General features: G+C 57.7%; 1 protein-coding gene across 1 annotated transcript in view; it reads right to left on the minus strand.

The window, feature by feature from the left end:
- LOC105503738 (ras GTPase-activating protein 4-like) overlaps positions 1-12,568 on the minus strand; it is a 28,733-nt gene extending 16,165 nt beyond the window's left edge. Inside the window, exons 1-5 of the mRNA XM_011930785.1 lie at positions 12,452-12,568; positions 7,050-7,106; positions 5,309-5,422; positions 4,742-4,803; positions 2,466-2,595 (exon numbers count right to left, since the gene is read on the minus strand). Of these exons, the coding sequence (XP_011786175.1) occupies positions 2,466-2,595; positions 4,742-4,803; positions 5,309-5,422; positions 7,050-7,106; positions 12,452-12,516 (428 nt within the window). The 5' untranslated portion in view covers positions 12,517-12,568. The remainder of the gene's footprint in view (positions 1-2,465; positions 2,596-4,741; positions 4,804-5,308; positions 5,423-7,049; positions 7,107-12,451) is intronic.
- Between the last annotated feature and the right edge of the window lie 6 nt (positions 12,569-12,574).

The raw sequence follows: 12,574 nt of genomic DNA on the forward strand, positions 1-12,574 counted from the left end.
GCACTTGTAGTCCCAGCTACTCAGGAGGCTGAGGCAGGAGAATCACTTGAACCCAGGATGACAAAGGTTTCAGTGACCCAAGAAAACGCCACTGCACTCCAGCCTGGGCCACAGAGCCAGACTGTCTCAAAAAACAAAAACAAAAACAAAAACAAAAAAAAACAGCCCGGACACGGTGGCTCATGCCTGTAATCCCAGCACTTTGGGAGGCTGAGGTAGGCAGATCACCTGAGGTCAGGAGTTTGAGAACAGTCTAGCCAACATGGTGAAATCCGGTCTCTACTAAAAACACAAAAAAATTAGCCGGGTGTGGTGGTGCACACCTGTAATTCCAGCTACTAGGGAGGCTGAGGCAGGAGAATTACTTGAACCCAGAAGGCAGAGGTTGCAGTGAGCTGAAATAGGGCCACTGCACTCCAGCCTGGATGACAGAGGGAGACTGTCTCAAAAACAAAACAAAAAACAAAAAAAAGCCCCAAGGTTTTATTGAAATATTGAGAATCTCCCCAGAAAAAAATAAGGAGGAAATGTTCTTTCTTCCTCTGCAGCAAATGGACCTTCTTAGGCTGACTTGGGATTCCAGCAGGGGTCTCATTGCTGAGGACAACGGGGGACAAGTCCCCTCACTCTGAGAGAGGCCTGGACATTCCTCTCCTCTGCTAGGACTCACTAGGAGAAGGCCAACCACTGTGGCCCCAGAGAATGGGAGAGAAGAGATTCCTGGAGAGAGGGGAGGGCCAGGGAGACATGCTTCCGGGCCTCTGATCTCCGTGGGTGACAAGGGGTGCCTGGGAGAAGTGGTCCCGAGGTCCCAGAGCCCGGCCACGTGTGTGAGCGGGTGCACACGTGTGCATGCCTGTCCTCCAGACATCCTGGTGCCAGGCAAGGATATGGATGGAGGAAGCGGGTGAGTTGGGGTGGGGCGGGGCGGGGGAGGGAAATAATGGCAGAGGCCAGAGAGTGAGCGAGTATGGGGGCGTGGCTGAGACTCCCAAGGCCAGCCATTTTCCATCCATTTCTATTTTCCCAGGACAGAAAATAACTCCTGGGAAGCCAGAGTGAGCAACATGGGCATCATCCGACCCACACCCCTCCTCTGCCCAAGGGAAGTCTTCCTCTCAGGCTGACCCCTCAAGGGTGGGGGGAACACTGGCTCCATAGGGGCTGCTTGGCTGGGGGCCACCCTCCTGCCCCACAGGCAGGGAGCGACTTGGGGAGGTGGGTTTGGAGCCGGAAGGGAAGGCACTTCTCATGGACAGAGTGTGACTCAGGCCCAGGCCCAGACATGAGTGCAGCCTGCAGCTAAAAATACCCTGTGGGTTGGTGGGGTGGCCCTGTCACAGGTGACTCAGGCCCATGGAACCATCCAAACCACTGTCTCTCCTTGGGGGAACCCTCAATTTACCCACTGGGAGATTTTCGGCAAATCTTTTCATCCCCCAACCCCACAAGGGACCCATTGACCCACACACACACTCCCACCAGGCCAAGTTCACACTGGGGTTAAACATAGGAAAGCCGGCCTTAGCACTGGGGCACTGAGGCTGTGTGATCAGAGTTCGGGGTCCCCTCACCTGTACCCCCTACTCCACCCCTCTGTGATGGCTCCAGTTCCTCCATGAGAACATTAGACTCTCCCTTAAGGGACATATTACCTTGAATGGAAATAACCCAAGAAACATCTTCAAGTCCAGAAAGCTCCCTGAATTCTCTCTTTTTCTTTTTCTTTTTTTGAGATGTAGTCTCGCTTGTCGCCCAGGTTGGAGTGCAGTGGCACCATCTTGGCTCACTGCAACCTCCACCTCCTGGGTTCAAGACTCCTGCCTCAGCCTCCTGAGTAGCTGGGATTACAGGCGCCCGCCACCACGCCCGGTTAATTTTTTTTTTTTTTTTTTTTGAGACGGAGTCTCGCTCTGTCGCCCAGGCTGGAGTGCAGTGGCACGATCTTGGCTTACTGCAAGCTCCGCCTCCCGGGTTCACGCCATTCTCCTGCCTCAGCCTCCCAAGTAGCTGGGACTACAGGTGCCCGCCACCACGCCCCGCTAATTTTTTTTTTTGTATTTTTAGTAGAGACGGGGTTTCACCGTGTTAGCCAGGATGGTCTCGATCTCCTGACCTTGTGATCCGCCTGCCTCAGCCTCCCAAAGTGTTAGGATTACAGGCGTGAGCCACTGCGCCTGACCAATTTTTGTATTTTTAGTAGAGAAAGGGTATCATCATGTTGGTCTGGCTGGTCTTGAACTCCTGGCCTCAGGTGATCCACCCACCTTGGTCTCCCAAAGTGCTGGGATTATAGGTGTGAGACACCGTGCCTGGCGAGACTCTCTCTTGAGAGCAGGCTTTGATTGGAGGTGGCCAGCTCTGGGACCAGGAGGTAGGGTGGGGCAAGGGGAGGCTCAGCTTCCTCATCGGGTTTCTCTAGTTGCAGGGGACCCACTGCCCGCCCCCAGGCCCCTGAGTCTCACCTGGCCTCCAGCACAGAGCAGCGTAGTCGGCAGGCCCGAGCCCCTGGCCGCACTTCCAGCCGCAGGTGGATCTCACCCTGCACCTCCTCATCGGGGTCGACCTCCGTCAGGTGGGTCCACCCGCTGAAACCTGTGGGGTCAGCTCAGCCAGGGACCCGGCCTTGAACCCCCACACCCTCCACCCTCAGCCCCACCAGGCACCTTGAGGCACCTCTATAATCTCCTGGAAATCCTCTAGGCACCCGTGAAGCAGGGGCTGGTATCCCCAATGACAGATGGGGAAACTGAGGCTTAGCAGGTGAACAACAGCAGTCTTCCGACTGGTGTTAGAATCTAAGTCGGTGACCTGGGGCCTGTGCCCTCACTATTGTGTCATTTTGTTGTTGTTTTTAGAGACAGGGTCTCACTCCATGGGCCAGGTGTGGTGGCACATGCCTGTAATCCCAGCTACTCAGGAGGCTGAGGCAGGAGAATTGCTTGAACACAGATCACGCCATTGCACTCCAGCCTGGGCGACAGAGCAAGACCCCATCTCAAAAAAAAAAAAAAAAAAAGATGGAGTCTTGCTATGTTGCTCAGGCTGGTCTCAAACTCCTGACCTCAAGCAATCCTCCCACCTCCGCCTCCCAAGGTGCTGGGATTATAAGCATGGGCCGCTGTACCCAGCCAGATTCCCCATCTTAAAACAGGAAGAGAGTGGCCTTCCCCTAGGGCTGCTGGGAGGAGGGTCTGAGGCCCGGATGGGGAAGCTACAAGGCACCCCGAGGAATAGCCTCACTGGGGCCGCTAGACCCCAGAGATGCTGGCTAAGGCTGCAGGTGGAAAAGGCCTTTGGCCTGGCAGGGGCCAAGAAGCCCTATGAGTCAGCAGAACCTGCCTCCGCCCTGCCCCCATCCCTGGCCCAGCCTCACAGACAGGAGCAGGTGTGTGCGGGGGGAGGCCAGTGAGCGGGACAAAGGCTCTGATGGCAGAGTCCATAGCATCCAAGAACTGGTTTGAACCCCCAGAGAGCCCAGAGAAGGCAAGAGCTGCCCAAGGTCACACACAGTGAGGCTGGCACAGGGCTGACCCCTCAAAATCCTGTCTGGGCAGAGCATGGTGGCTCACACTTGCAATCCTAGCACTTGGGGAGGCCAAGGCGGGAGGATCCGTCAAAGCCAGGAGTTCAAGACCAGCCTGGGCAACAGAGTGAGACGCCCATCTCCACTTTTTTTTTTTTTTTTGAGACAGAGTCTTTCTCTGTTGCCCAGGCTGGAGTGCAATGGCGCAATCTTGGCTTGCTGCAACCTCTGCCTCCCAGGTTCAAGAGATGTTCCTGTCTCAGTCTCCCTAGCATTACAGGTGAGCGCCACCATGCCCAGGTTATTTTTATATTTTTAGTAGAGACAGTGTTTCACCATGTTGACCAGGCTGGTCTTGAACTCCTAACCTCAAGTGAATTGCCACTGGGATTACAGGTGTGAGCCACCATGCCTGGCCCCCATCTCTATGTTTCTTTTGGAGATGGAGTCTCGCTCTGTCATCCAGGTTGGAGTGCAATGGGGTGATCCTGACTCACTGCAACCTCCGCCTCCCAGGTTCAAGCGATTCTCCTGCCTCAGCTTCCCGAGTAGCTGGGATTATAGGCGCCCACCACCACATCCAGCTAATTTTTTGTATTTTTAATAGAGACAGGGTTTCGCCATGTTGGCCAGGCTGGTCTTAAACTCCTGACCTCAGGTGATCCGCCTGCCTCGGCCTCCCAAAGTGCTGGGATTACAGGTGTGAGCCACTGAGCCCGGCCTCTATTTTTTCTTTTAACTATATAAAAATTTTAAAAACAATAACACCAAACAATGTCTGCATCCCAGAAATAATTCAAAGGGATCTCCAGCCTGGTCTGGCTCCAGGCCAACCCTTCAGACTCAGGACACAGTGGTACTAGGGTCCAGGTGGAGGCGACCCCATGGGCTACAGAAGGAGCTGGCTCCATTGGGAGAAGGGGTCCCTACGCTTCAGCAATGGAGTGTAAGGAGGCCCCTTCTTCTGCCAGCAGAGGCCTCAGATTCCACCCGTAGCAGCCCCTCTTTGCCGTAGGGAAGAGGCAGTAACAACCAGGCTTGGGGACATGCTGAGGAACAGAGGCCAGGAGTACAGAACGTGGCCCCGGCTTTTGGGGAGAGTAGAAATGGCTTTCCCTGAGCTGGAGACCAGATGGAGCCTAGAGGGGAGGTCTCCAAGTGGGAGGGAGGCCAGGGACTGGGCAGACCAGTGCGGGAGGGAAAGGGAGAACTTACCCTTAGGGTGAGAGGCCAGGGTGTCCCTTGTAAGGCAGACCTTTCCGATAACGTCGTCCCGGCTAGAGGAGGGAGATGGAGTCAGAGCTGGGCAGGGCTTCAGGACCTGCCCTCTGGGACCTCCCACCAAGTTCAGGATGCCCGGGGGGGAGCAGGGTGGTGGACACTGTCATCATTTCCAGAGTAACCCAACAGAGCTGGACCTGTGGCCCTTCCGTAGGCTGTGGGCTCTGGACCTTCTAGGGGGATGTGATAGGTTTCTATCACACGCCCGCACATGCCAAGCTCACGCTCTCTGGGTGCCCATTTCACAGCTCACACCTGCACGCACACGTGCGCCCCCATGCCTGCACACACACGCGTGTGATGTGGCGCGTGCACCATGGAGCCACACATGTGCACACCCACATGCTTAAGACCTTCGTCCTCCCAGGCCCCCAGGCTCCGCTTCCCTCCAGGCTGCAAAGAGGATGCCAAAAAGGAGACCCAGGAGTCCTGGCGGTGAAATGGGCCAGGGAGCAATCAGATGGCCAGGTCTGGGTCCCAGCTGGAGAGGGGGGTGCTCACCTGAGGGCATCCTCATCCATGACGTAGAAAGCCACAGTGTGGAAGGTGGGCGGCAGGTGCACTTGGTACTCTTCACCCCAGAAGGGGCACAGGGTCTTCCACACGGTGGCTGTCCTGCAGGAGAGAACCACCCCTAGGCCCTGGACTGGGACCTTCCTTGTATCTCCTCCTACCCCTATAACTACTGGCTCTGCTGCTAACGTGTTTTCCCTGTGCCAGACCCTACTGTCCACCACCAGTCACTACCCCCTGACCTTCCTCTCTGCCCTGGATGGGGCACAGGGGCTGCCTCTCTCTGGCTGTTATTTATTTTATTTATCTTTTTTTTTTTGAGACAGAGTCTCGCTGTGTCGCCCAGGCTAGAGTGCAGTGGCATCATCTCGGCTCACTGCAACCTCTGCCTCCCAGGTTCAAGCAATTCTCCCTGCCTCAGCCTCCTGAGTAGCTGGGATTACAGACACCTGCCACCTTGCCCAGCTATTTTTGCCATTTTAGTAGAGACGGGGTTTCACCCTGTTGGCCAGGCTGCTCTCGAACTCCTGACCTCAGGTGATCCGCCTGCCTCGGCCTTCCAAAGTGCTTGGATGACAGGTGTGAGCCACCGTGCCCAGCCTCTCCAGCTGTTTTACATTTGGGGAAACTGAGATCACAGTTGGCAGGCGTTGGCCTCAGGTCACAGGATAGCTGCCTCAGGGCGACTGCTGAGCCTGGCCTCCCATCCTCACCCAGCTCTGGTCAACCCCCTGTGGATCAGAGCCTTCAACTCATGGGACTCAGCAGGCTAGTGGGTGGGGAGATGCTGAAGCCCCCAAGGACCCAGATGAAAGTTCAGGGGACCACCTCATGCCAACCACTTCTCAGACCGGTCATCTGACCTCGGGGGCCTGTTTCCCTTCTGTATCAAGAACAGCAGTGCCATCACACCCCTCTCCCTCTTGCTGTCTGTGGTTTGCAGACCCTTGAGAAAGGCTGGGAGCCTGCTTGCAGGTAGGAAAGGACTGGGAGTCTGGTGGCCTTGGCTACGAGTAGGCCATGGGCACTCAGGTGGACAGAACAGCAGGGCAGGTCTGGCCATGAACTTGGAAGCAGGAGCCAGATTGAAGGAAGGGAGAGGACAGCAAAGACCCTGCCCAGAGATCATGGGGACCATGGAGGAAGGGACATCCGGAGGAAGTGGCTCTTCGGGGTGCAGGCTGCGGGTGCCCAGCCTGTGGGACTCTCAGGGGACAGGACCCAAGTTAGAGCCAGGACCAGGGAGGGGAAGGGAGCTCAGGCTCTCGGGAGGCCAGACTTAGACTCCAGTGTGGCTCTGCCACTTACTAGGCTTGTGACCTTGGGCAGGGTAGTCTCCCTGAGCCTCAATTTCCTAGTCTGTAAACGGGGTCTAATGATATCGTATCTCACTAATTGCAAGAACTAAACGAGCTAGAAAAGGGCTGGCTCCATAAATGAGAGCGGTTGTTACAAGTCGTCAGCATCTGTCTCTCCCGGAGGTTGTGGTGATTGCAAAGATGAACAGAGTCCGGCGAGAGGCCCTTGGCCAGGCCAGTTCCTGGAAGGTCTTTCTTACCTCCTAGCTTGGGTGTCAGGGTGAGGTGGGGAATCCCAGGCAGGGGACCAGGTGCACCAAGCCACTCCCATCTCCATACAAAATTCACAACAAAATTCACACCCCTTTGCCGGGAGAGCGCGGGTCCGTGAGGGGCTGAGCGCCCCTGGGTCCTGGGGGTGGGGGCGGTACCTGATGATGGGCTCATTGTCCACCTTCACGATGCAGTAGGGGTCGCTGCTGCCGGTGCTGCAAGACAGAAGGGCAGAGGCAGGGCTAGAGGGAGGGGGCGGGGCGGGGCCTCGCGGCGCGCTCCTCCCTTTTCTCCGGCCCCTCGGGAGGAGTGCGGGGAAGAGAGCGGAGGCTGAGTCTTCGCATCCTGGTTAGGAGACCGCAGGCTCCTTGGGCCAAACACGGGTCCCCGCCCTCAGCCCGGGAGCGGATGGTGAGGGAAGGGCAGGAACCCGCGCCAGGGCTCCCCTTTCACGGGCAGGGGTGGGAGTAGATGGAGGGAGAGTTATGGGGGAGGGAGAAGGAGAGGGAAGAGACAGGGATGGGTAGAGAGAGAAAGGAGAAGGAGGGGGAAGGAGGGGGGGAGGGACTGGGAAAGGGGCAGAGGGAGGGGCAGAGAGGGAAGGGGACGGACAGGGAGGTGAGAAAGAGGGAAGAGGAGACGGAGGGGGGCTGAGAGGGAGGAGAAGAGAGAGGGACGTGGAGGGGGGTAAGAGGGAAGGCGGGTGAGAGGGAGGGGGAGAAAGGGAGGAGAGTAAGAGGGAGGGAGTTAAGAGGGAGGGGGAGACTGAGTTAGGGGGTGAGAGTGAAGGGGTGAGAGGGAGGGGGAGAGAGGGAGGAAAGTGAGAGGGAGGGGGTGAGAGGGAGAGGGAGAGGGAGAGGGGAGAGACAGGGAGGGGAGGGAGAGGGACAGAGGGCGGGGGTACTGGAAACCTGCTGTTCCTCCCGCAGGGGATAGAATGTTCCTCCTTTCTATGCCCTCCTACCCCATCCCTGCCTCCCCCCAAAACAGCTCCAAGCAACAGCTCCAGGCAAGCTCCTGGGACCCCTACACTCCACACCAAAGTCTAGCCCCTTACTCTCCCTGGAGCCTTTGCTCCTGCTGTCCCTCCTGCCCAGTCTGCCTTCAGCCCTGCCAGAGCCCTCCCTTGCCCCAGGGCGGGAGGGGGAGGAAGGCCTCCCTGGACTCACGCTCCTTGCCCACTTCATCCAGCCTGGTAGTGATCAGCTGCCTCCCACCTGCTCTGAGCTACCTGGGGGCGGGGAGCATGCCTGTGTCCCTAGGGCCCCCACAGGGCTTGGCACAAGACAGGCAGCCCGTGAGTGTTTGCCGAATGAACGGACAAATGAATGAACTGATGGTGAATGAATGAATAACAGCTATCTGGGGAAAGAGGGATGAGGGAAGGCAAACCCGCGCTCAGTTCCAAGGGTCTCAGGTGTTGGGGGCCTCCTGGAGCTGGGAGAGACCTGCAGCCAGGCCTAAGGCTGGTACTGGGTAAAGTGGGGAAGTGAGGGCTGTCTCTAGAGCTGTTCCTCCACTGAGTGTCCATAAAAAGGAAGTGTGTTTCTATGGTGGAGGGTGGGGAGTTCCAACCTCTGCTTCCCTTCTCAAAAGGGGCTCTTCCGGCAGAGGAAGGCACTTGGGGCAAACAGCTCCAGAAGCTCCTGGACACAGACAGGAAATGTCTACCAAGACTCAGTTTTCTACCTATAAAGTGGGAAGTGTAACCCCGGCTCACAAGGGAGCTTCCATGGGTCCTGAGATGATATGAGAAGGTCTTGGAGGTGCTCAGTACATGTTAGCACTGCCTGCAACTGTGCCTGTAACCTCCCCCTGCCATCATTCATGAGTCCCCTCCTGGCTGGGTGTGGTGGCTCACACCTGTAATCCCAGCACTTTGGGAGGCTGAGGCAAGCAGATCACGTGAGGCCAGGAGTTTGAGACCAGCCTGGCCAACATGGTGAAACCCTGTCTCTACTAAAAATACAAAAATTAGCCGAGTGTGGTGGTGTGCACCTGTAATCCCAGCTACTGGGGAGGCTGAGGCAGGAGAATCCCTTGAACCCCGGAGAAGGAGGTTGCAGTGAGCCAAGATCATGCTGCTGCACTCCAGCCTGGGCAACAGAGCAAGACTCTGTCTCAAAAATAAAATAAAATCAAATCAAATCAAATCAAATAGCCCCCTCCAGGGAGCCCCCTGTGAATACCCCAGCTTGTGTCCCATCAACCCAAAGCCAGGGGACTCCAGGTGCTAAGCAATCAGGCCCCTGGGCACCCCAGGTGCTGGGCTGGGCTGCAGGACCCAGGAGCCATACAAGGAGCTCAGAGGAGGCAGGGAGAGGTCAGTGGTGGCTGAGGCAACGGGATCTCCCTGGGCTGTCCCCCACTACTGGGCTGCTACTGCTTCCAAAGGCCTGGAAGCAGGACCCGAACCCCAGTGTGCAAGGACTGTGAAGAGCTGGGTGGCTGCATCAGAGGACAGGGGCAAGAGGACGGTATTGGGATCAGGCCGAGGCCAGATTTAAGGACCTGGGCCCAACCATGGTCCCCAGTGGGTTGCTGGAACCCATGTCCAGTTCCTTCTTCGCTAGTGAGGCCCCTAGGCTGCCCACCTCTCTCATTTCTCCTTCCCCAAGCCAGTCGCCACTGGCCTTGTCTGGCTACTTTCGGGTCCTCTATATTTAGGGCCTTGGCAGTTTCTAGGCTGTGGAAGGAGGAGGATCACGGAAAACCCCGAAATAGCCTTGGGCCAGTCCCCAAGGCCACTTGGTGTGGGAGGCAGTGGGTCAGTGGTCATCGTGAGACTTGGCTCATGCCTAGGTACACAGGGATGGGAGACAGTGGGAAGAGGCAGGGCAGGAACAGGCAGGCTCTGAAAGCTAGCAGTGATGGGGAATGCAGCTGTGCTCTGTGCCCTTTAGAGGAAAAAAAACCCATGAGTAGAAGTGGCAGGAAGGCAGCTGGCAGCTGTGTGAGGACAGTTTCCTCCTTGGAACTGAGTCAAGATGAGCCAGTATGAGAGGTGGTGAGCTCCCCGTCCTCAGAAGTATGCAAGCCCTGGCTGGAGAGGATGCCACTCAGAAGATAGGCAGGGCACTGGTGAGGCACAGGGAAACTCCAGTACTCAGTGAGGGCCTCCCATGATCTCCAAACCCCTGCCCGACTCTGCAGCCAAATGCTTTGCATAGGATTTCCGAGGCTCAGTCTCACTGAGCCCAGCCGCAAGCTTGCAGCCGTGGGCAGGCTAGGATTCTCAGCCTGTCAGCAGTAGACAAAGGCAATCTGAATCCGGACTTCTCTACCTACCCTCTGTATCAACTTGGCAAATGACTTTCACTTCCTGAGCCTCAGTTTCCCAATGTGCAAACTGAGGACATCTCCCTTATAAAGCTAAGATGAGGACTAAGTAAGGGAAGTCCTCAACACCTCTTATTCTCCCCTACTATGGACCTGGTGCCATGATTAATGAGTCACCGTCCCTGCCACACCAGGGGCTTCCTCCTGCCACCCAAAGTGCTGGGGGGTGAGACCAGGAGCCAGGAACTCTGCCCAAGGCCACCAGAGAATGCCCTGGAGAGGAGAAGTTTGAGAGGGGTCCTGAAGGATGAATGGGAGTTTTCTGGAGGAGTGAATCGGAGTGCTTGAAGACAGAAGTCCCCACACATGGGCGAAGGCAGAGATGTGAAGGGTAGTAACCCAAATGTGAGGGACTGTTTATGGGATGGTTAAAGAGGTGGCTGACAGGTCAGAGTTGTGTATGCTAGCCACAGGGGAAGATAGGGGGGTTGCAAGGGAGACGTGAGTAGGGCAGGCAGGGGGACACGGTGAGGAGCGAGATTCCGAGGCACCCCTCCACTGTAGACGGAGCCCCTTTGCTCAGAGGCAAAGCACTGGGCAGGGAAGCAGGCACTGGGCTCCCAGGTAGGCATACCCCAAGAGCTCCGCTGCCCTGGGCTGGAGAGAGCCTGGAGCCAGGCACTAGGGCCAGCTGCTGTGGGGATGAGGAGGGAGGCGACAGATGGAGGGGCTGCTCCTCCCAGCCGTCACCAGCCAGAAGAGGCCAAGATGACCTAGTTCCTAGTGCCAGTGGTGGCAGGGGGTGGAGGTGCTTAAAGGCTGGGCCTGGAGGCTGAGACCCTTCTCGGAGCTCCTCTGCCTTCCCAGCCCACAGACCTCACTGGCAGCTCCCACTCCATCTCCCTCCAAGCCTCCAAGCACAGAAACCCACCTAGGGCTGCCCACCGCCCTCCCTTCCCCATTGTCATGGTAACTGCTGAGCTGGGCCTCATCAGACCCAGGGGGCCTGGAACTGGCGCTGCTCTCAGTGGTGGCGCGCTGAGCGTGCTGGGAAGCTCACAGGGGCCACCATACATATGTGTGAGCGGAGTGCCTGCCTCACACCCCGCCCCACCCCCTCGCCCACGCTGACCACTTCTCTGCATCCAGGAGCCTGGGGCGCCCCGACGAGGAGCCCCAGGGGTGGGGAACTGCAGCCCCGCAGACTTTGGACTCTGTTTCCTCCAGGCTCCCCTCCTCCCCTCCCACCCTCCTCCTCCAGGCAGCCAGTGCCCCTCGACCTTTGAGCTTTCCCCCTCTTCCTCTAGAGGGATTTCAACCCCTAGTTTAAAGAGGGGAAACTGAGGCTTGAGGAGCAGGGAGCTGCCTAAAGCCTGCATATGAGGAAGGTGGTGGCAAGACCAAGATGGGGGGCCAGGGGTCAGGCAGCTCAGCCCTGGGACCTACTGAGAAGAGTGGGACGAGGGGCCCCTGAAACCTCCTCAAATCGAGCCAGGGACCAGGGGAATCCCCAGATGTCAGTGCCTGTTAGAAGCCCTAGACTCAAGACCCTGCTCTGCCTGCCACTTGGAGCCAGCATTTCACGTCTCTGATCCTCAGTTTTCTCATCTGTAAAATGGAACGGTGAGAACCGCCTTTCTGCGTGGTTGCGAGGATTAACGGGATGGCTCAGGTGTAAAGCCCAAGGCACAAGAGACAGTTACCACCCTCCTTCCCTCCCCCACAGTCCTGCCCCTGTCCTGTCCTTCTGACCTGTTCTCACTTTTCATGCCAGTCCCTCCTACCCAAGTGCACAGCAGGAAGCCCGGGGACAGCCCCTGGGCCCCAGCATGTGCTTCAGGTGCACACTCAGGGGCATTAAGGGCTCTGGAACTACTGATCAAGACCTTTCCTTTGCAGGGGGACACCCCACCCCTCCAACTACACCCCAGGGGCAGATCACCAAGACGTCTCCCCTGGCATGTCACCCAGCTCCAGCTCCTGTCCTATCAAAGCCCCTTCCCCTCGTGAGCAGCGGATCGCTGACAAATTCTCGCCCCCTCCCTAGTTCCCAGTCCCCCAGCCCTCGGTGACACTTTTCCCGCCCCCCCTCGGTTGTCACCCCGTCTGGTGCTCACAGCAAATGTCACTCTCCCCATTTTCCCCGCCGATCCCCCACCGCGGCCGCACTCCCGCACCCTCTCCGCTGCTCTACTTGTGGGTGGACCCCGGAAAGGTCAGGCGTCCTGGGGGCAGCGCCCCTCCCCGGAAAGTTGGGGCTCCCACCCCTGGCCGCGCTCACATGTCCTTGGCGGGCAGGTTCTTCCCCTCCACTATGCGGATGTACAGCGAGCTGCGCTTGGCCATCGCGGGGTCCCGGCTCGGGGGGAGCCAGACACCGGGGTCCGGGGTGGCGAGCGGCGGG

This window comes from Colobus angolensis, unplaced genomic scaffold (assembly GCF_000951035.1).
Source record: "Colobus angolensis palliatus isolate OR3802 unplaced genomic scaffold, Cang.pa_1.0 Scaffold120, whole genome shotgun sequence".
NCBI lineage: Eukaryota > Metazoa > Chordata > Mammalia > Primates > Cercopithecidae > Colobus > Colobus angolensis.